At 37.9% G+C, this 24,941-nt stretch overlaps 1 protein-coding gene across 2 annotated transcripts; it reads right to left on the bottom strand.

The window, feature by feature from the left end:
- Nucleotides 1–4,468: 4,468 nt before the first annotated feature.
- LOC148863297 (uncharacterized) lies at nucleotides 4,469–11,321 on the bottom strand. Of its 2 annotated transcripts, XM_088977957.1 has the most exons (9): nucleotides 11,168–11,321; nucleotides 7,583–7,703; nucleotides 7,443–7,510; nucleotides 6,939–6,998; nucleotides 6,695–6,853; nucleotides 6,355–6,501; nucleotides 5,180–5,394; nucleotides 4,975–5,083; nucleotides 4,469–4,887 (listed from the first exon to the last, which is right to left on the bottom strand). In XM_088977957.1, the coding sequence occupies exons 1-9, from the start codon at nucleotides 11,279–11,281 to the stop codon at nucleotides 4,807–4,809; spliced, it is 1,074 nt and encodes a 357-aa protein (XP_088834083.1). In that variant the 5' UTR covers nucleotides 11,282–11,321; the 3' UTR covers nucleotides 4,469–4,806. The 2 variants fall into 2 exon arrangements, with proteins under 2 accessions (XP_088834083.1, XP_088834084.1); XM_088977958.1 differs by lacking the exon at nucleotides 6,355–6,501 and having other exon boundaries at nucleotides 4,590–4,887.
- Between the last annotated feature and the right edge of the window lie 13,620 nt (nucleotides 11,322–24,941).

Raw genomic sequence — 24,941 nt, 5'->3', positions numbered from 1 at the left:
GTTTCGCAGGTTGAAGGGATGACGTGCAGACATCCAATATCGAGGTATCTCTAAGCCACGGAAACAGATCGAGGCGCCAATTGTTGACAGAGGAAACCAGAGACTCTCTATGGTTAGGGAAATATTATAATCTCTCTCTCTCTCTCTCTCTCTCTCGCGATTGCTTACCTGAGAACTTTGAAGCTTGGCTTACGTTTAGGTTTTTCCCGTCTTGGAGGTAAGGTTTCTTCTTCATTGATCTTCACTCTGTAAATTCTCTTCCGCATCAGTCGAGAAATCCAGATCTTGTAATAAAGAAAGCTATGGTTAGGGTTTCTCCGCAATGTCGAAGAAGATAACACAGTGGCTAGGGAACTGTTTCTTCAACAGCAGCTTGGACTTGAGAGCTCTCTCTCTGATCGAGTTTATCTATCGCGCGAAAGAACGAAGGAAATCGATCATGGCGACAAGACGTCTCTGGTCGTCGAATGTTCTGGTCTTCACTCTGGAAGCTCCCGAGGAAGCCTAGTCTCTCGGTGTCGTGGTAATGCGATGAGAGAGAGAGAGAGAGAGGCTTTATATAGCAGTGCTAAATTCAGTTGACTTCTCCAGTCTTTATTGACTTCCCATTTGAAGCAATAGATTCGGTTAGAGAAGAAGGGCACGTCAATTTATACAGGACTGTCAAGTGTTAACGGGTCGGGATACGGGATAACCAGAACCGACCCGACAAAAATATCATGGAACTGGAATCGAACCAGATATATAGGTACGCAATTTTAGACCCAAAATTGAAAATCGATGATTGGGACAATCCCCAATAGACCAGATTACAATAAATTTACTGAGAATATTATATATTTAATATATTAATTTATATATAAAAATTTAATATTATGGGTTGAATTCGATTTGATTCGGGACTAGATATAAACAGTTCGAAACCAATGAATCGTGATAATAGATTATGAATTGAAAATAATTCAATGGTACATATCCTAAAACTAGAATTTGCCCTCAGTTTGGATCCACCGGATCAGTCTTGACCCATTGACAGCCCTACTCACATAGGAAGTTTGGGCCTTGGCTGGCCCATATGGTCTAACCAAAGGGAGACCATTTCGAATAGGTGGACTGGAACTAGATTAATACATTGATATGGGGATGTAAATTCAATTCTACAAAATATAAAGGGTGAGCTCAATTATCACGTGCATCATTGTTTACTTGGTCCTACTACTGTGCCGAAAAGTAATTTATTTGGGTTCCGTTTGGTTTGTGGGAATAGGGGTATGGAATCGATTACTTACTAGGTCCTACAACTCTGCCGAAAAGTAGTCTATTTTGGTTCCATTTTTTTTCCGCTTCATGGGGCTACACAACAGGGGGTAGCCCATCCCGTTTCCCTTAACCCCCCAACCCCTGGTGGCAGTGGGATTTGATCTCAGTTGGTTTGTATGAAAAGGGGTATAGAATCAGAATTGGAATGGGCAATTCCAATTTCAACTATTTAATTGGACGGAATCGAAATCACTTCCATTCTTGGTGGAATAACATTCCCTCATTTGAGGAAATAAACCAAACAGACTATGGGAATGGATGATTCCGATTTTCAACTGTGAATCAAATGGACCCTTGGTTTGTATTTGAAATCGAAATAAAAAATTCATTAAAATTAGAATTGAAATGATTTATTCCCATAGTCTATGAATTAGAATTGAAATAAACTAGAATGGGATTTCGCTCCCAAGGAAAGGAGAGGGAATGACCATTTCCTCAAATGAGAGAATGTCATTCCAGTAAGAATGGAAATAAGATTCTAATTTTACCCAACCAAACAGTTAGAATCAGAAGGACTCATTCCAATTCCAATTCCAGACCCCTATCCATACAAGCATTCCCTAAGGCTGTATTTGGTTTGAAGAAAAAAAATAGAAAAATGAAGGGAAAATAAGAAAACCTTTACAAGCCTTATATAGATTTCCCTATTTTTCCCTTCCTTACCTTGCATTTTCCTTCAAACCAAACATAGCCTAAGTTTTACAGGAAAAGAGAGAAACCACAGCCTCTCGCTTCAATCCGAGCTGAGATCATAAATGAGAAACATCATACATGCCAATACAAGCTAGGGTATTGGCATAGGAAATGAAACACATCATTCATACCATAGGAAATGAATGTTGTTTTTATACATTAGCATTTGCCCTATTTACGGGATCAGAAGGGCTGGAAACAAAACGTTGCACAGCGGGCTGGCAACTTGTCAGGAGTTAACACACCAGTGTTCCGTATTAAAGGTGTAAAATGGGTTGTGCTGTGCCGGCATGGCATGCTCATGTATGGCCTGCAAATTGTTTTGGGTTGTTTCTTTCTCCTCTGGGATGTTTTGGGGGTTGGCTTGGCATAGCTCATGGCTCGATCCCATGTGAGTTTGAGTTGGTCTGTGAGCTGAGCTTTAGATCAAATTGGGCTGTGAACCAGGTCAAAGTTATTTATTTAAATAATTGAAAAAAACTTAAAATTTAATTTTATATGAATTTTGATGTATATAATGATGCGACCTGTTGACCTAAAATCCCAAATCCAATACGGCCCATTGGCCCATACAGTTGTATCGAACCAGACCGGGCCAGCTCAAAATTGTGCCGAGCCACGGACAGCACAACCCAATTTACACCTCTACTCCGTATAAATGGATTACGCTATGCATGACGTTGCTTCCAGCCAATCCAGATTTCCTATTTATTCCCCAAACTTGTCTTATGTTTTAGAAGTCAAGCCTATCATCTTGGTGTACAATGGGCTACATAAAGGCAATAACAAATGAACAGACCAATGTTCCATACGCATAGATTATCTGATACATGGGATTCGCTTGTGATTAGTTATAACCCGTTTATACGTGCATGTATTTGCACGTATAACTTAAAAATCAAAGGTGGGTCCCTAGATAGCCTAGCAAATGCACATCTAATGAAATGGGCCATCCTTGGTTCATTGAGCTTTGAACCTAAATTTTTGAGGGGGAAGCTTGTTATATTATGGACAACAGCCAATAGTCCAATGTGGCTGTACTCTTAGACACTAGACCTGGAAAATGTAGAAACTTTAGGGGCTGTTTGGCATCATTGCCGTTTTCTAGAACAATGGTGCCACATCAGCACCACATCAGAAAAATAGTGCTCTAGGAAATGGACATTTGTTTGGAACCATTTTTTCATAAAGAATGGTGCTCTAAGTCACACCTTGAAAATGGGGAAACTATGGCTTGAAGCAACACCAAATTTAACATTTCCTGGAGCTGCAGCTCGTTGCTGCCAACAGGGCAGTGATGTAACACTGATGTGGCATTGGATAATGGGTACTTGTCTGAAAACGTTTCCTGGAGCAATGGTACTGTTGGATTTTAATCTCATAAGAGATTAAATCCAATTGCCCAGTTTTGAACTTGTCCCATATTGAAAAATTATAAGTTTTGTTTTCAATATTTCAATAGGAGTTGATTTACACTCCTTAGAATTGGTAGAGGAGAGTATGGGGATTCGATACCGCGCAACGCGTGTGTGTGGCGCAATGAGGCGCTTTAGAGGCGCACTTTGCTCGCACCCCCATGACTTGCGATGGGCGACTCTGGTTTTGGTACGTTGATGACCGTTGATCACCATTGATGAGATCAACGGTCACGATTCGATCGGGTGTGATCAAGAAGCACAATTCAAAGTTAACAGTCACCAACTGTTAACAACTTTTTAAACAGTCACAATGGTTGAAATTGTGACTGTTCAAGGTGCCTTTTCTAAACCAGCACCTACCTTTTCCTCATACCTCTTCACAAGTTATTTAAGGAGCATGAATCAGACTCCAAAAACACAATTTCGAAATTCACTATCTCTCTTTCTCTCAGTCCGGCCTGCTACAGTCTCACAAAAGGTTTCTTTGGAGACTCTTCAACTTTGCTGGTTGCAGATTCTCGCCCAAGGCTCTGTTGTATCCTGGGAACGAATTTGCCTGTAACCCAACAGCAAACTCAGTAAAACTGAGTGGGGGCAAATAACGTTATAAAGACAGTGTATTCAGACGCGCCTCAAAGCTTCTCCTCCTAAGTTACAGTGACCCCATCTTCACCAACAGGTACCAAACAGAAAAATTGTTGTTGCTCCAGAAAATGTCTTACTTGGCAGCAATGATTCCAAACAAAAATAAAGGCACCGTTTTCTAAAAACTGAGAAAACTGCAGCATCGATGCCAAACATATACTTAGTCTCAAGCTGTCATTTCAGAAACAACAACTTTTAGTGCGAAAAACAAAAGACCAGAATACTGATTCCTTTCAGGGGCTGTTGGGCCAGAACTTGCCTCATCAATATAAACGTGGAAAGCCGACGGATCCCTTTGGGCCATCACCTGGAAAATTTTCTGTTCAGATGTATAATTATGTCATGCAACTTCCAACAAACCAATCCTCATTCAACATCAAATACCCTAGTTTACTGAATGTAAGTTTTATGGTTGCATTTCCTGTAAATGACAGTGACCTGCTTCAGTCTCTTAGGTAGGGCCAACTGAACTTGAGGTCCCAAACTTCCAAACCCCAATATGTAGAGTTACTCTTGGTAAGAGACTAGAACAAATCGGATTTCAAAAGAATTAATGCTACATTTCACAAACGCAGCTCTGAATATGGAATGTTAACATTATAATTCACAATGAACCAAATCAACCAATCATCAACCTGTAACCCTACTTAACAAGTATATTTTCTTCATCATGCCCTTCACTGTACAACTGCCGAACTCATCAAAGCTTTATTAGTAGAATTGACAGAGCCTACATCTCCAAGTTTCTCTTCTTTGTAATATCGTTCAGGAAATTCCCAAGCAGCCTCTGATCAAATAGCATGTTTGGCACCTACAAAGGTACTCCAAAGGTTAGGGTCAGGCAGTGACGTATACAAAAGATGTTGCGGAAAAACCAACAAATCAAAAGCCACCATACCTTGTCTCCAAAGAAGATCTTGGAGTTGTTGGCTATAGCTTCAATAAACTTCAGCTCGAGATACTGTGGTGTAAGCTTCAACTTGTTTGCTTCAGCTTCTTTCATAACTCTGGACAAAGGAACCGATCAATATCATCAATTACCACTACAATCACATCTGTATTATCTACATTTAAGGCCTGGACTGGATAGATGTTTTTTTGACCTGTAGTAGTTGGCATCTGCTAAGATTTTCTCGCGCTCCAGATACATTTGATTTTCGATTTGCTGCTGCATTTTAACGCCGTCCTTCTCCATCAGTTTCTGTTCCATGAAGATCCTGCTAACCTGAGCTTTTTTCTCTGCTTCTGTTAAGGCAATCTTTTTCTCAGTTTCAGCCTCCTTCTCAGCTACCCTTTGTTTCTCCATGGCAATTAAGACCTATATAAAAGGATTGACTACTCAACCAAAAGAACCATGGAAACTGATAAAAATACCAAAATGCATAGTGAGCCATTTTGCACTATGATTTCTTAAGCTACCCAATACCAATTGATTTTTCATTCAACACTAAGGGTGATTGAATCAATAACATTGACCATTATGTCATGGAGAATGCCCTTGTTGTGAGACCTCCAGGTGCCCTTAAGTCAAAACATGTTAAGATGAGTGAATTGGAAAAAGTCACATGGATAAAAAGGATACAGAAGAAATGCTCACTATTGAGAATTATTTCCAATATAAGACGTGATCATGATAAGGTGGATACAGATGAAAAATAGTAATAAGCTAGAAATAAGGAGCCAGATACGGCATTATCCAAGGTTTACTGGCATTGAAGGTATTCCTGGGGGAGGGATGTGCATGCTGGAGTCAAGATGAAGAGCGCCAAGTAAGATTATGGAGGGAAAAAAATTTGGCATGTAAATGTGAATAAATTAGATGATGTACCGAACCCAACAAGGAAGTTGTGAAATTGAGTCCACCTTTTCCATGAAAGAATATGAAGAGATGTATATTTCCTGCAACCATTTCTGTCTCATCCTCTGTAGAAACCAACACCCTAAACTACAGGAGCAAGATGGGTTAAAAGCTTTGGAAAGCCCTTGTAAATATGGGGAGTAGAAAGACATGGCTGTCCTATCCTAATAAGGGGGGGGGGGGGAGGGGAGTAATGGCGCAAAGCAAAATAACTGAAGAACAGTCTGTATCATGACAAGGTTATACATTGTTTTTCTTAGGCATGTTCCACACAAAATACATGTGACACTAGCAATAGGTCTTTAGTAGGATCCCTTGTGTGGTAGGTGTACTAGGATTGCTTAAGTTCTTTTCTTTTTTTGAAGAAAGGGCAAAAATTAAAAATACAACTACAGCATGTTGAGAGAACCAAACAAGTACCTTAGTGCGTTCTTCTTCCATCAGTTCAAAATTGCGCTTAATGCTTCGTGGAATTGTTGGTTTTGTGGCACGAACACTAATAATTTCAATACCTGGAGCGTATTGTGTACAATCACCCTGAAGAGCATCTTTCATTTTCTCACCAATCTGAAACATTTTTGATTTATTACTTTGTAAAAGAAAATGTTGAAGTCCAAATATTATTGTTTTTTTTTTTCAAAAAGGAAATTGACTGATATTAAAAGAATGCATAGGAATCATGAAATAATTCATGAAGCTAAATCTATAACCCCAATATAAGTCTGTGGATGAATATCTCTAGTTTAGCTTGGTTTCTTGCCTGATCAAACATGTCTATATAAACTTGCTGAAGGGTATGAGAACTGCAAAACTGATTGATCTCATGATGAATCTTATCATATATCCATGTATTGTCATATTGTATGCCATAATTGAGCAGTGTCTCATACACATAATCCTTTCGAAGACGATTAACAACCTGGAGAAAGCATCCCAGTCAATTTTAATACCAAGATGGCATCCAACTTGAATGACAAAAAGAGGTGCAAGTTTTCATGGTCTACCTCTATCTTCTCAAAGCTGATCATAACACCACCTTTCGTACCACATGGAATATCCTTTACCTATTTATTTTGTAAAAAAAGAGCAAATATTGTTTGATAGTGATATACAGCAATTATTTCTTCTTTTTAGATCAACAAAGCACATGGATAATAAAAAAATTATTGTTTTAACACACAAAAAAATCCATAATAAAAGCATGGCTGACAAACCTTCATTCACAAATGAAAGATAACTTTTGTTAGTAGGATGATTGGTCAGCAATACCACCTGAGTTCCCTCCCCCCCCCCCCCCCCCCCTGCTTGTTTTTAACTGAAAACTACATGCCAAGTAGATTTCATTTCAACTTTTAGCCTAGAAACTGGATAAGATTTTCTATCCCACATTCTAGATGAAAAGACGGATCCACCACTGATCCCAACCAACAATTCATGGTTTTTTTTTTTTGGTCAAATATTGATTTGAACAATTCTATCCATAGCCCTGAGGGAAATAATACCAATACCTTATCTGTCTGAAGGGTCACTTGAATAGGCTCAAACTGAGTTATCAGAGGCATCTTCAAATGGAAACCTAGAAAAGAAATGAGTTCAATCATAATGTGTACAAGTTGAATACTTGCAACAAAACTGAACATAATCATACCTGGATTAGTTATTGTTTTCAGAAGGGCACCTCCCCTCCAGTAAACGCCAACATAACCCTCTGAGACTTGATGTAATATGGAAAAATTACCACTTGCAGTTGAAAACGCAAGCACAAGCACCTGTTTATTTTATCATAGCACATCCAAGTTAGTGGGTTTTGATAAACTGTGGAGAAAATTTTCCTCTAGTTATGAATTCTGATTTTAATTATATGTATGTCAAGGCTACAAAATATTTAAGCAAGGAAATAAAATAATTTTAAGGTGAGCCCCTAGGAGACCATGCAAGATTATTGGAGTAATGACACCCTACACATGCAAAACAAATACCAGTAACTTGTTTTTGGGCAATTGAACTATTTTATCCACAGATAAAGCACGGATCACCAAACCAAAATTACATGGAATAAGCAAACTGGAAATTGAAGTACCCAACAACAATCTAGAGACCATTTCAATACCCAGGCATAGGTGAATGAGTGGTGCATAATATGTGCATCAAATGCCTTTGGACTTGACTCATGAGGCATGAGATGAAGCACCGCCTCAAGCAATTCTAACACCACAAATTGACAGAAGTGAACCTCAGGAGCTCATCAAATGGATCTCAAGAAAATTGATAAGAGAAGTCAAAAAGTGGAGGGCTTATTAAGTATATTTGAGTTTAAAACTCATGTTGTCCCAAGGAATACAAAATTGACAATATCTAAGATATCCATTCAAGCAAAAGAGGTAAAGAATGACATTTAAGGCATCAAAATGGAAGAACTAAAGTACATATGATTTTATCTGATTGTATATTCAAGTTGCAGTTTTTATTATATACACACCTTTTGGGCAGTATTTGTAATTGTGTGCAATAATGCTCCTATATCAAAAATCAAAACATGCTTATATAATAGTGGAGTTTTATGATATTCTCTAAACTATCAACTCTTTGTCCATGTAATCTTTATCCTTGACCATTCATTTTGTATTATTTACCCCACTTTTTATTGGCATTATTATTTTATACATTTATTGAAGAGACCATGCCCACAGGTTTATCCCTCATGCTTCAGGCCAGTGAAATGCTTCATGTGATGCCTCTGAAATGGTGAAACCAATGAGATAAACTGTGTACTACATTGTAAAGACATTCATATGGGCCTATTATGGTTCATAAATTGCATTAATTACTTCATGGTTCATGTCAGACACTTGTGTTTGAAGGAAACTGAAATGGGATCCAAGTGTTGATGTTAACATCAAATTCAGATATGACCAAAGAAAATAACAAACTTAGTAGACTCGTAAGATGAATTTTAGCAGCTCTAGGAAATTTGTTCTTCTTCTCATTCTATTAAAGAGGATTTTCCCCTTCTTTTCTTGTTTTGCTTTTCTTGTCTTTTTCTTAATTCTCTATCTTTGCTTCTTTTTTATTTGTTTTCCTTTAGGTTGTGTTTGGTTTGAAATAAAAGGTAGGGAAACCTATACAGATCTTATACAGTTTCCCTACCTTTTCTTTCAAACCAAACACAGCTTAGTTTTAAAATAATTATTTCTTCTCTTGAGATAATGATTAATTCTTTTCCTTTTCCCCTCTGTCGACAGAGAATTTAAGTGAGGTTGATTTTGGCTCAATAGAAATTTTACTTTATAAAAATGCTGTTTCTTATTTGCATGGTAAAGAATCAAATTGAAGCAAAAATGTTCATTAAACAATCCCCTGTACCCCTAGATGCTCTGGCAGAATGGTTGGCAAGGCCTTCCAGGCATTCACATTTTTACCTCCTCCACTGAAAAGGGAAACTCCAATCTCAGGTTTATAGACATTGGGTATTCTGTGGAAAACTAGTGCCAGCACAAACTTTTCAATGTTCAATCAATAGCAGAGAAATATGTTCACAGTACCCATGGAATGCTTGTCATAATCTCACCGCATGGCTGTATCATTTTCTCATCCTTGACTGGTCATATAAGAGTCATGGTAATGGATTCCCAAACACAATAATGCCATTGCACAACTCAATAGCATGGGGCACAGCCGCCATTGTTATTGAAAAGAAAGACCTTGTTCTTTGTGTTGGGATGCACATGTGAGTAGGTGTATGGAATGAGATATGAAAGAGAGTCCCACATTGGAAAGACACAAGAAATGCAAGGGACTTATATACAAGAGTGGCCCATAACCCAATAGATTAGGCTTTTGGGTTGTAAGTGGTGTCTACCTCTTGTGTACAAGTCTTACGCACGTGTATGTGTATGAAGCCCCCGGTTTTGGCAACTCCTCATGGTCCGCGACCCCCCCTCAAGGCCCAACAAGTGGTATCAGAGCTGAATGTTCGGCTGGGTGCAAGTGTTGACAGACGAACATGACGGTGACTCCCATGGCTTTGCTTCCTTTCCCCATGGTTGAGTAGTTTGCATGTGATGGCTCTCATGGCTCTACCGGTTCCCCATGGTCAAATGGGTTGGATGAGAGTAGTTGGTGAACGGTTTTCAAGAGCATGTACATGGTTCCCATGATACCACCCATGGTTACGTGTGTTCAAATAAGTAGCAGGAGGTGGTAGGCTCCCTATGGTCGTGAACAAGGGCTCTTGGTGTTGTGCATGCAGTGCACAGTATGGTACATGTCAAGCTTGGTGATCAACTTCCGTTCGAGGGGGAGTGGTTAAAGAAACTCACATGTGAGAGGGAGAATGTTGGGATGCACATGTGAGTAGGTGCATGGAATGAGGAATGAAAGAGAGTCCCACATTGGAAAGACACAAGAAGTGGTGTTCATCTCTTGTGTACAAGTCTTACGCGCGTGTATGTGTACTAAGCTCCCGATTTTGGCAACTCCTCATGGTCCGTGACCCCCTCAAGGCCTAACACTTTGCCCATAAATTTGGCATGGTTTTCATCTGAATAAATAATAAAATGCCAAAAATGAATAAGCCACTGAAGCCAATAGAAGTTCAAATTCTTATGCTTCATGCTTCTGTCACCGATCAAACCAAACAAAATAGCACTTTATCCACCATTTGCTGGTCCCAAACAAAATGCCACTCTAGAGTGCATTTAATTGATGCTAGAATCAGTAATTTTCAAAATGATTATCACCACAAAGTTCAAATAGATTATGCGGTTATGAAGTTCATAGATAAATTTCATAACGGCAGTGGTCGCTGTTCCTATAAAGGAATAATATACAGCAGGAATCTTGGTCTGCTATCTTCTTACTAGGAATTTCTAATGAACTAGATTATCCAATTTGCATATCTATCATCAGTAGGAACCAAGTATGTAGAGGCATACATACATAATGGATGTAATGGAGGAAGAGGAAGAATAGATAATACAGTTGCACAAAACTGTAGCTGCTAAAGCACAAAGCGGAATTCTAAATCGACAAAAACACTGCGCTTCTTTCCCAAAACAGTAAAAATCAGACAAAACTATGCTCTGACTGAATAGCTAAAACCGTTCTATTAGGACGTTAATAAAACAGACAGGGAGCAACCTCAAAATGATCTAAGAATGGATTAAACAAATAGCACGAAGAGCAGAGAGAGAGAGAGAGAGAGAATATATGAAACTTTGAAGAGAGATTTTACCAAAGCAGCGAAGGAGAGGAAAGCGATCAGAACAGTGACAATGGCAGAGAAGCCTCCACCACCGGGAGAAGGTCGGGGAGCTCTCTCTGTTTGCTGCTGTGTCCGGGTGTCCATGACGATTAGTCTCGCTCTATGTAAAGTCGTATGCTGCCTTGCCCCAAATGAAATGAACTTGAATAAATACTCACTTCACTTTTTCGCTCATTCGTTTATGAACACGTCATCAAGTTGTACGTCAACCTGAACTAAAATTCCAATTTTAATACAATCTTAAATACGTGTAAATCAGTAGAGTATCTTATAGGACGCTTGTATAGTTATATCGTATCTCATTCGCTCTTAACATCTTGCCGCCCGCACTGTGTGATTAACGGTAAAGAGAAAATTTCCCTGCATCACCGTATGAATGTTTTCAAACCGAACCGAACCGAACCGAACCGGGTCGGACGGTCGGATCGGAAAAACCGGGAACGGTCACCTGAATCGCTTTTTGGCTGAAAACCATTGATTTGATCAGTAAACTGCTGATTCAGGTGGTTGAATCGTCAATCCAAACAATGGGTGTTTGTTTTTTATTTTTTTCAGAATGGGCTATCTATTCGGACCAGATGATTGGATAGTTCGACCAGGGAACCGATCCCCAGAATGGCTTCCTGTCCAATTTGTTTGGTCTGGATCAGGTTGATGTCAATCCTACCTCAACCTAAGTTGTTTCGGGTTAGGTTGGGTTCAGATCGGATTCAACTTGGGTTTGGGTTAGTCTCGGGCTGGTCTCATTTTTTGTATATCTTTTGCCAAATTTACTTATTTACTATATGTTAAGATTATGTTTGATTTGAAGGAAAAAAAAAATAGAGAAAGGTAGGAACACCAATACAAGATTTGTAAAAATTTTCTTACTTTCTCCTTTTTTTTCCGCATTTTTTCCTTTAAATCAAACACATTATGTTAATTCAATATATAAAAGAATATTGCTGACATGTTTCAAATCAGTCCCCTACGAGATTGCCCCTCACAATGACAAAAATGATGATATCATCAGGAAGTTTCCAATACAGGGCGGGGACGTGTTGTGGAATGTTGGGGGGGTAATTCTTCGGGGGGGGCTTATTTGGTTTCTTAAAGAAATAATTTTGCCTTTAAATATAGAATTTTTAATATATAATGTACATGCATATATCCACGTGGCCGACAATTGAGCTCAGCCCAGACCAGACTATTGAATCCACGGGATTCCCTGTAAGCAAAAATTTTATACACTCGGAAAGCATTAAAACAAATTGGGAATATCTCTTCATGAATTAACACAGGTATGGGGGATATTCCGAATATGCAACTAGATGTCATGTAAGAAGAGCCTTTCTCGTAGGAGATCCGAGCTCCTATTTGGTGGAGTGATGGAGGACTTTATTTTATTAATTTATTAATAATCTTTGTGGGCTACGCAAATTTGAGAATGAACCGGGAAGCAACGAGGAAGTCCATCAGTAGTCTCATTGAGTCATTTGCTGGAAAATTCTTAGGGTTCATTTGGTTTATAGTTAGAATTGGATTTATAATGAAAATCTTTTAGAATCGGAATTGGAATGATCTATTTTCATAATCTTTTTAATTAAATAGAAATGAAAATGAAAATTGGAATTAATAGGAATGGGATTTCATTTTTAAGGGAGGGGGAGGGAGTGACCATTCCCCTATTAGAAAGACCACTCCATTAGATAAAAATAGGATTCCGGTTCTGCCCAACCAAATAATTGCAATTAGAATAATCCATTTTGGTTTCAATTCCAAACCATTATTTCACCAACCAAACAGGGCCTTGGTCTGTAAACCCTTTGCCAGGCAACATCTGACAGAAGACTTTAAGTGTTTGTTCTTTCTACCCCAAAAAGGTGAGACTTGAGATGGTCAAGGTTGAATAGAGAAAGAGCTCAATTTTCCATTATGTAGAACTTTAAGCTGTGTTTGGTTTGATAAGACAGAACAGAAAGTTGAATGAAAGTAGTTGAAACCGAAAGGAACTTTCCCTTAACTTTCTAATGCAATTTCACTAACACAAATACATAGGAGTATAAATCAGAATATTATAAAATTTCAGTTCACTTTTGTTTTGGATTTTTTATATTTTAATTCAGTTACATAGCAAATAGACAAAAGAAAATAAAATTTAAAACAACAAATGAACCATTCTAATCATTAGCACTCGCATACTTGTGCATCAATGCAAATGAAATTGCATAGCAAACACCATAGCAAATTTAAGACCAGATGGACAAGTTAAAAAGGAATTACCCGTAGCCTGGGAAGCAATTTCTTTTAAATTCATGGCAGGCGGTGTGCAGACCAGATCACCAAAATCTAGAGTGGGCTTAGAAGAAGTCAGCAGTGTACGGCAAACTTGGGCTTGGGCTGGAATTCTGTGAAGGGCTTAACTCAGGTCTGGTCTCATTCCGGCCCACAATTTGGATCTGAAACACAAGTCCAGGCGATAATAATATAATATAGTATAATACAATGCAATTCGTAAGCTGGTCTGAGATGCAAAGCCAACTAGCCAATATGCATCCGTCGTTGGTCCAAGCTAGGGTTTCCGTGGGGTGAAGTGAGATTGTTCCAGACGTTCATGTAGTGGAGGAGCTTATTCTGTAAGCAGATGTGTTGGATTGAGTCCAGTTGTCTATAAATCGGTTATGATGGCGAATCACAGAAGGTTTGACAACCTACTCATGGGTCCTTGCATGCAGTGGAAGAATCCACCGTCAACAAACATGTTTCACCGCTCTAAATACCTAAGAAACAGGGAGTATCCCTATCACCTGTGCATTTATTTGCCTGGATCGTTTTTAAGACACTTGTTGCTTCTGGTTTGTTTTTAATTTTATTGTTAGTTTTCTCGTATCTTCTCTTTGTTTAATCCTAGTCCGGTTCTTCTCGTTCTGTTTGCTTAATATTAGGCTTCTGGTCCAGTTTCTTTAATTAGTAGTTTAGCTGTCAAGTCACTTGATTGTTTAGGCTCTCTTTTCTTCTTCCTTCTTGACAATTTCTTTTCTCCCCTCAGTGTCCCCCGCTCTCTCAGTCCTCTTACCTTCCCTCTTAACCTGTTCTGGTTTCTTTCACTATGGATAACTTAGAAGCTCTGAACGAAGCCTTTCAACATATGCTTCAGGGAAACAGGAACAATGGCATAGAAGTAGCCAATATTCATCCTCTAATCCCTCCAGACGTTGCTCATAACTGGCAACTCTCTCTTATCTACCGTTTCTTCCCCCACTCACAGACCAATTTGAAGAGGTAGTTCAAAGTCTTTGTGACCTATAGAACTTGGAACCGGGTACTCTCTTAATGGCCCCTTTCCATAGAGGTCACTTTCGGTTAAACTTTCATTTTGCTGAGGATTATGATAGTGTTCGTTTAAACGGACCTTGGACGTTAAACGGTCAATGGATTCTTATGTCACCTTGGATCCCAAGTCTCCCTCAATACACTTGAAATTCCAAGAGATTGAAGTGTGGGTTCAAATCCATGACCTTCCCTTTGAATCCCTAACTGTAGATGTGGGTTGTCCTCTTTTTGAATGTTTAGGTCCCACTTGCAATGTTATTGTCGTTCAAAATTACATTAGAGCTAAAGTCACTATAACTGTGGATCGTCCTCTTCGAACTGGTTGCTTCGTAACTGTTACCAACTGGATCACTTATAGGTATGAGGATCTCACTTGGGTGTGCTATATTTGAGGAAAAATAGAACACCAATTTCGTCGCTGCTCCAAACCTTTGTCTGACCCTCAGGGTCGTTCTTACGATTAGTTCTTTAGCTGGAGGGTTATGAACCTTCCTGACCCATGGCCTGACCCATGGCTGAGGACTGAACTTACCCTACGACAGACTTGGAAACGTCCTCAGTTCATGGACTTCGCGGATATCCCCTAGCCTGTCCCTCTAGCACCTGGAAACCCTCACGTTGAAGGAACCTCCTCACCTACTAAACATGCTCAACTGGTTATTTCTACTTCCTCCCCACAGACTCCTACATACCTCATCCCTACCAACTCTTCTAGTGTCTGCAACAACTTTTCATTTATTGGAGACTACCCAAGACTTAGTGAATCGACTTTTCGAAGACACTCTGGGCCCTTCTTCCTGTGCTCGAGGCAAATGACCTAGACTCGATCTGACTTCTCCATGTTCTTAGATCCTGAATCCCCACACTTGCCTACTTATGATAGGCCAAATCATCCCTTTAAGGAGGCTCGTATTAACCGTATACTTATGATAGATCTGGTGGGACATTCTAAGGAAAACCAAAACTCAAAGGATCAATGTTCAGTAAGTTCTCCCCTTCCTTCCTTTCTTTTCTTTTGTTTGTGGGTAGAGGTGGCTGGCCCAAAACATCCCCACCTTTATCAATGACTGTCTTTAGCTGGAATTGCTGAGGAGTTGGGCGCCCCAAGGGCCAAGGCAGTTCAGGGAATCAGGGACTTTGTTAACCATGTCAATCCTGACTTTATCTTCTTGTATGAGACAAAGATTCCTAAAGATAAAATTAATAGATTGACTAATATTTTACATTATCCTAATTGTACCACTGTCAATCGTGAAGGAAGAGTAGGAGGATTAGCAATCCTCTGGAAAGCGGGGTTTCAGGATTCTTTTTTGTCTTTGTCTGCCAGGTATGTGCTATTTAAAGTTCAAGATTCTCACTTTTTTGGATTATAGGTTTTACTTGTGGACCACCGATAAAACACCACAGAAATCAATTCTGGCTACATCTTAATGACTATTTCTAGCAAGTGGACCTACCTTTTGCCATAATTGGTGACATCAATGAAGCAGTTGCCTTAAATTCTTTGGAACCTTCTACTTTCTCCAACCACTCTTCTCTCTCTTTTAGATAGTATCATAATTTTGACATAGATCATAACCTATTAGAAGTGAACATTCAGGGAGGAGGACTATCGTGGTCCAACAAACAACATAGCGATCATGTTAAGCGAACTCTTGATAGGGTTCTAGTTTCTCCTAACTAGCTAGGGTTATATCCAAATGCCAGCCTTGCCCTTGGTTCCAAATGGGTTCGAATCATCACCCGTTAATCTTTAATTTATCCCCCCTAGAACTAATCATCCTAAACCTTTCTGTTTCCTAGAAATGTGGCTCATAGTCCATTCCTGTAAGCAAGCCATTGAAGATGGTTGGAATAATCCTATCACAGGATATGCAGCTTATAGAATAACAACGAAATTAGACTTTGTGAAAAAGAATCTAATCACTTGGAAGTCAGCCCACTTTACTGATCCTAAACTAAAGCTCAATCAATTGGAAGATAAGATCTTATAAGTAGAACAATAGGAAGACTACTCCAAACTCCTTTGCGTGCACAAAGAATATGAACTAGTAAATAAGCAAATAGAGAGCTTTTTCTTTCAGAGAAAAAGAAACTTCATTGAGGGAAGCAATGATCCCCATAATGTTTGGAAGACAAATCATAAGGAAGTTTCTCAAATTTTTGTGGACTATTTTTCCGAATTATATTCGAGTCAAGATCCCTCTCATTTAGACTGCTTAGATGAGGTGATAAGTCCAATTGTTTCAGAAACTTAAAACAGTTTATTGTTGGTCACTCCTATAGAGGAAGAAGTCAGAGCTGCACTTTTTCTATAAGGAGTTTAAAATCCCCCTAGGCCTGATGGCATGCCTGACTTGATTTTTTAAGGACTTTTGGGACTTGATGGGACTAGACTTAGTCCTTTTGGTACAAGAATTTTTTTTCTAATAAAAGGCTTCTCATTAGAATGAACCATACCTTTATTTGCCTTATTCCCCAAAAAGTAGATTGTACCTTTATCTGCCTTATTCCCAAAAAGTAGACTGTACCAAAGTTATAGCTAAAGTCATCGCAAACCGTCTGTGTCCTATCCTAGACAAATGTATATCCCCAAACCAGATGTCTTTTGTACCTAATCGCCAAATGACAGAAAACTCCATCATCATTCAAGAACTGTTCCATTGTTTAAAGCACAAAAAGAAAGGTCTGGGTTGCATTGGCCTAAAACTAGATACGTCAAAGTCCTATGACAGACTAGAATGAAGTTATTTGCTAAAAATTCTATCACTCCTTGGTTTCTCCGAAGACTTCTGTCACCTGATCAAAGAGTGTATCTCCTCAGTTTCCTATTCCATCCTCATTAATGGTACTTCTGAAGGTCACTTTTATCCTTCTTGGGGTCTAAGACAAGGGAATCGCCTTTCTCCCTACCTTTTCATCTTAGCCATGGAGGGCCTTTCTAGACTTCTATAAAAAGCTGAGGAAGAAAATAGAATCCAAGGTCTTTCTCCTGCCTCCTTGTCTCTGAAGATTCTCATAGTTTATTTGCGGATGACATTATGCTCTTAATCAGAGCCCATAGGAATGAAATTGATAACCTCAATCAACTTTTAAATACTTTTCAAAATATCTCTAGACAGTTAATTAATTATGAGAAGTCTGGTCTTTACTATAGTAAAAACATTCACCCTCGGCTTCAAAGACTAATCAAACGTCAACTTAAAATGAAGCCATTACTAGAAAATACCATACACTTTGGTCTTCCTCTCTTTTGGTCCAGAAACAAACATGCTCAATTAACTTTCATTTTGGAAAACATTGGAGCAAAGTTAAATAGGTGGAGAGCCTCAGCAATAAGCCAGGCCGGAAAGCAAGTCATTATCCAATCAATCCTTTAGGCAAGCCCCATCGGTGCCATGTCTCTTATTAAATTGCTTAAAAAGTCCATAGATCGTATTGAAAAATCATTTCGCCATTTTTTGTGGGGTTCCACTAATTAGACTTACCATTCTTATCGTTGGTGTGCTTGGCATAAACTAACTCTCCCAAAAACTACAGGAGGATTAGGTTTTAAAATTTTGACCTTATTTAATCGTAGCCTGGAAATACATCAATGAACAACATAAACTCTGGGCTTGAATTTGAAAATCGAAATACCTGAGAAATAAAAGCATGTTTCCTTCTGCCATCCCTGCCAAAGGGTCCATCTATTGGAAATCCATAAGTCCTGAAATCCGAGAGTTAGCCTCTGAATGTGGTGCTCTGGTTAATACGAATTCAGATTTCCCTCTTTCACATTGACCATGGATCCAAATTAACCACTCCTTCTCCTGGATCCTTTTCCCCTTGACCCCAAATATCAAACACTTAAATGTTTCCCACCTCCTCCATCAAGGCCATTGGAACTCCACACTCATCAACTCCCTTTTTCTCCGAGAGAAGCTCAATCTATTAAGGCAACCCCCATTTTCTTAGACTCAAACCTAGTACATTGGATTTGGCTCCCTCATTCATCAGGTAAGTTTACAACTAAGAGAGATTATCAGCATAAAATCTATGTTCTTTAGGCCAATATTTCTCAAGAACTCTCATTCTGTCTCAAACACATTTGGAAATTAAATACTAGCCCAATATTTAAGTTATTCTTATGGAGAGTTATCAATTATTATATTCTAGTCAAGGAAAAGCTCTGCATTGAGGAAAACCAAAAGCTCTGTGTCTTCTGTGAATCTCATGTTGAATCTCTTACACACCTCTTTCTGAACTGTTCTTATACCCAAGTAATTTTTTTTGGTAACCCTTGGAATATTAATTTCAAAAATAGATTTCAAGATTCTTGGGTAACAAACATTCATAATCTTTTTCAACAGGTTTAGGACAATCACTTAGCTAAACAAATTTTAACCTGGATGGCAATTACTTTGTACTTTATTTGGTTTGCAAGAAACGAAAAGTGTTTCAGAGGAAAGCTAATTCAGCCTACAACTCTCTTGCACCATATAAACCAAATCTACAATTTCCCCCCATCCCCGAAGCGAAAACTTCAGTTATTAACTTTGTGTCTAATCCTGCGTTAACTTTGAATAAACTCACTCTCAAAATTGCATGTGATACGGAGCTTATTGTCTTTACTGATGCAGGGAAATTAGATAACTCCTCATACAACTTTGGTTGTATAGTTCTATCACCAAATTTAACCTGCCTGAAAGTTATAGGTGGTCGAACTAAACTTGTATCATCTATACTACAAGCTGAAATATTTGCCATTCTACAGGTTCTGGAAATCCTTTCTTCTTGGAGTTGTCAAAAAGTTTTTGTTGCATTAGGTGCAAAACAAGTGGTGGATGCAGTTCAACAACAATCTAAAGTTCCTTGGACCTGCCTCTGGCTTTTGAATAAGATTAGGGAACTTTTGATTCAAAAGCCTTATGTAAATTTTTGTTTTGCATCTCGAACCTTTAATGTTTCTACCCATAAAGTATCCCATCTAGCAAAAACTCATGAAATGGACTTTTTTGATTCACCATCTTACCCAAACGGGATACCTAGGGTAGACAACTTTGTAAATATTTCTCTTGTTTAATATTATGCACCTTTTCAAAAATAAAAAAATAAAACTAGCTAAGGCCTAAGTCTGCTGGTCTAGCCGGCTAAGACTGCTAAACTCATAACCCTATTTGTATTTGTAGGATGTTGCAAGTCAAATGCTAAATAAGTTTCAGATCACAAGTAAAAAACATAGTTAAAATTTTAATTTTCTGTTTAAACTTCTATAATTTCAGGATTTTTATGAGAGATTGATCCATAGTTGTATGGATGGCAATTTCTACCTAACTCGGTGGCTACTTGCCCGAATTAGGCAGGGTTTTATTTTATTTTATTTTATTTTGCTTGAAGTATAGATTTTGGGGCAGGAGCAGGTTTTAGGATTCTAGAACCTGACCCTTCCCGACTTACATATTGTTGGAAATAGGAGTGTCAACGGTATTCAAAAATCTGATTTCAAATTCGAGATTAGACATTATCAAATCGAATTCGGATAATTCGAATATCTAACTAGTCAAATTCGGATATCCTATTCATATCGAATAGCTAATCGGATTCGAATTCTGATATGGCCTGATTCGATTAGATAAATATTCGAATTCAACCGATTATTTGATTTGTATATATAATATATAAAATTTTTAAATGTTTTATATATAACATATATATAATAATTAAATTATATAAATACTTTCTATATTTATATACTTTATATAAAAAATATATTTATTTTATATATTTATTAATTACCTAAAATAATTAATTAGTCAAATTTGAATCAAATCAAATATTTGAATATTTAATCGGATTTGAATTTGAATATTAATTTTCAATATCCGTCGGGTATCAAATCAAATCTGGATGTCGGATTTTTTAATTGGATTTGAATTTGGATATTGCCTGATTGGTTCGAATTCGATCCATTTACACTCCTAGTTAGAAAGCATATGAACATTATGGAGTTTACATTGGTGCCGCACAGGGCATGACCCACAGCACATCCCAACCGTGTATTGGAAACATCTCCCAATGACAAGCATGGGAGATGTTCCCAATTTACGTTGAGATGTGCATGTAGGGGGCTGATGTGATCTCAACATTATGTATTTGGTTTTGAATTTAATAGTGTTTTGAATTTTATGTGGAAGATAAATGGATAATTGACAATTTATGTATTTTTACATGTCTTGATCAAATAATTGGACTTTTGTTGTTTGTTAATGATATTTTACTTATTTATTGCTTATATATAACAATAAATAATAGGAAACTAGATATGAATTCTAAACCCAACCTGCCCTACAGTTGAATGCAGCGAGGGTAGGGTCATAGAGGAAGGATTTTGATTTTCAACATCTCCAAATATCCCAACCCACAGAATACACTTCTTTCTTTTATTTTCTTTTTTTTTTTTTTTCTCAAAGAAATTCTAGTACAATAATAAGCGTACAACATGCATCATAATATCCCACGGTATACTCGTCCAGTGTGGTATGTTGGCAAACTATTATGAACACAATTATAAACGATTTGTTGTTTTCCATCGTCTTGGGCTATGGGAAACGTCCCATGTGTTCATGCTTGCTCAAAATCAAAGTGAGAGATTTAGGTAGTGTACCATTTTAATTGGTCCCATCCACAATAATAATTGGTGTTCCATTTGTTGGGGAGAGTCCCCATCCCTAATAACTTATGGACATGGACTATTCTGGATCAATTTCTCATCCATTCTTATTTTTTGTGGATGATTCCCATCTATCACTGGACAAAAAGGGGCATGTGATATTATACATCACATACCTTAGCATTTTGTTGTTTTTTTACCCTTACAACTAGACCTGACAATTGGGTTGGGTTAAGGTACTTTGGGTTGATTTAGAGTTGGGTTGTCAAATGCTATACCCTAACCCTAAATGTTTGGGTTAGGGTTGACACATGGCTCAATTCGGGTCATCCCAAAAAATAATTAAAATTAAAAAAAAAAAAGAAAAATGTCAAAATCAAAAGAATTAACCTTAAAATTCCAAATATAAAATAAAAAAAAACTTGAACATTTAACAATTTAAAGAGTAAACAATAAAAAGTAAAACTTAATAGAAAAAATTAAAGAGTGGAAACTTCTAACAATGCATAAATAATCCCAATTAGACTTGACAATCGGGTTAGTGGGTTGACCCATGACCCAACCCAACTCAACCTAGGTTTTTTTCTAGGTTGGGTCGGGTTGGGTTGGGTCTTTTTTACATTCAGGTAGCTAAATATGAGACCCTAACCCTATTTTTTTCAGGTCGGGACGGGTTCGGTTCGGGAGTTGGGTCAAGTTTTGCTAGGTCTAATTACAACCCTGAAGCTATAATTTATTGATATACCTTTTAATCTTTTAGCATAAGATCTACTATTTTTATTGAAGCTAATTCAATAATTGTTTATTGAATTATTTAAAATTTTCATAAAAAAAATATTTTTTTATTTTTTCAATTATTTCCTTACTTTTTTTTGTTAAAATAATTCTTTATTGGTTAATATGAATTTATCGATCATATTTCCAAACTAGTATATGGTTTATTAGATATAATTACTTATTTGTAATTGATTGTATAACCATTTCACAAACTGCTTGTGAGATGTATAGAATGAAAAAGAATGGTATGGATGTGTACAAAATACAATTGCGGGTATAGAATGTCCGCACAATTTATTTATAGTTTAGAACAGTTGTAGACTCTTGTATAGTACGAATTGGTCCTTGCTAGAGTGGTGTGGTGTGGACCAGCCCACACCCACCAATTTTTCATCCACCTTATAAACACCCCATCACTAGTTGTAGTTCATATGTAACTGTGTACCAGGAATCTCATCTTTACTTTGAGATTCATCTGAATATTGGTACATTTCAAATTTCCAAACATTTATTTTATGGTAAATTTCTTAAACTATGCTTATGGTTTAGCTAATTGACTAAGTGTACCCTTACCGTTTGAAAATTGACTAAGGCTATTCTTATTGTTTCTGACAATTGACTAATACTTCCCTTATCATTTGTGTCCGTTACCATAAAGACAAAAAAGACTGTTTTACCCTTTATTCATTTTCAAATTTTCAAAATAAAATAGAAAAAAGGGGATAGAGACGTTGATTCATCAAAACCCTACCCAAAAGATCCACTCGGTGGTGAATAAAAAGATGATTGCCATTTAATGGCTTAAGACATAAGAGCATAATTTCATATCAGATTACAGATATCAGAAAATCAAGATTGATCGTAGTAACTAAGCAAAATACAAAGAGGGATTAAAAATATAGAAAGATATGACAATCTGTTACCCATCTTCGGCAGCCCAACAATTCAGATATGACAATCTGAATCTACCACCTTCTACATATATACAAAAATCTTCAGTTACTCATGCTAAACCTGTGCAATTCATCTTTCACCTTACTATTCACAACCTGAAAAATTAGTGTAACCAAACGAACCCAGAAGCGGATCTGAAAGCAAAATATTTAATAAAAAAATAGAAAATGCAAAGACGGAGGACTCTTATCACCAACCCCACTCACTTCACTAGTTCCGACACCCACGCCAGTCGGAGAGGACGAATCGACTCCGTCATAAGACTCAGAAGATACCAGCGTCATCGGACTTTGTTGGGGTAGCACTCGTAACTGCTCTGGTCTGTGAGCGAAAAAACAGACGCGACGGCAGCAACGAGAAACATCCTTACAGGGCTGCGTACGATATTGCGCCGGATGGAGCCAACATTCAAATACTCCGTGTGCGAACTCGCACGCGTCAGTTCGTCACCCCTCTTGCAGTTACCTTTGCGGAAGTCAGGGCATGCAGTGCCGGAGTAGTGGGTCCAGTCGTGAGAACTGCCACCAGCGCAGCGGCAGCCTCCAAGTAATCTCACGAATCAAGAGGGTTCGGAGTTGGGTTTTATTTTGAAAATTCTTTTCAAACCCAGATGGTGCCGGTGCCGGAGACGCTGTTCCGAGCCAGCGAACCAACCGTTATGTGGATGCTTGTTCCAAACCTCCGGAGACATTGGCCGTCCATTTCCAACCGCGAGTAATAGATGTCGGTGCCGGAGATGACAATGCCGACAAAGCCGATGCCAGAGGGGACAACGAAATATTCCGTTGGAATCGGTGCCGATGATAATGCTGGTGTTCGAAGTTATATTAAAGGTAAATTGTATATTTTTTTAAATTATAACAGTGATATGACGGAATAGGAATGTTAACGGTAAATAAAGTATTAATGAATTGCCAGAATCAACAATAGGGGTAAGTTAGTCAATTTTTAAATAGTAAAAATACATTTAATCAATTAGTTAAATCATAAGAATAATTTAAGAACACCCTCAAAATTTTAACTAATTACATTTACATTAAAAAAATGGGATATTACAATCAACATCAGCCAAAATAATTCTACAAGGTATAATTAGCATCAAGACAGTAAAAATATTAAGATGCTAGTTGTGACATGCGATTTTATCAGTGGTGAGTGGTGACAGAGGGAGCCGTGTAACTATAATTTACAATGGTACTTGTACTTGATAAAATATTTGTACATTTTACTTAGTTTGGATAAAGCACAAAACCTTTTGATAATATGTGGAGTACAAAACCTTTTGTATATTCTTTTCGTACTGAGCCAAGATATGAATTTTGATCCCAACAATTGATGCTTGCTCCACTAGTTACGACATCATCTTATTCCCTATCTTACTCCAAACAAATGACCAAATTGGGATATGTTCCTCCCATAGGGCGCCTCATAATGACTTCACAGGCATATCCTAATGTGTATTGGGATCTTTCGTAAATAATAACACAAAGTAAAATCATCACGGAATTATGAGATCAAATTAGTCCTTACAATCTTCTTATAATAATACCAGAAATGATTATATCATCATTGGGAGATATTTCTAATACACAGCGAAGATGTGCTATGGGACGTTGTTGGAGGACAATCTTGTGGCGGCTGATTTGAACTCCAAAATTACACTACTGTGACTGTGACAGTCAATTAAACATGTCTATAATTTTCTTCTCCCTCTTCAAGCCCAAATTATCCAACACTCGACGTCAAAAACCCTAACCACGCTGTTTTCATCCACTTACACAGCTCCCTACAGCTCCTCTACTCGGTATGCCAGATTGGTTTCATGTTCATCACAACCCATACCCAATGCATGTCCGCTACGTTTTCAATGGATTCATTCCCATTGGGCGCATCAACAAAGGTATAGCTTTATAGAGTCCAAATGAGCTATTATCCAACTTATCCTCTCCACTTCTCGAAAATATAGCCATTCTTAAAGGCCCTTAACCACAACACCACCAAATATGTTTTTTCGTTTTTTGGTAAACCCAGAAGCCAACAAGAACAGAG

Source organism: Nelumbo lutea, chromosome 3 (genome assembly GCF_056320005.1).
Source record: "Nelumbo lutea isolate HS-2025 chromosome 3, American lotus-T2T, whole genome shotgun sequence".
NCBI lineage: Eukaryota > Viridiplantae > Streptophyta > Magnoliopsida > Proteales > Nelumbonaceae > Nelumbo > Nelumbo lutea.
Note: the sequence above shows the minus strand (reverse complement) of the source record. Positions and strands in the feature narration are given on the sequence as shown.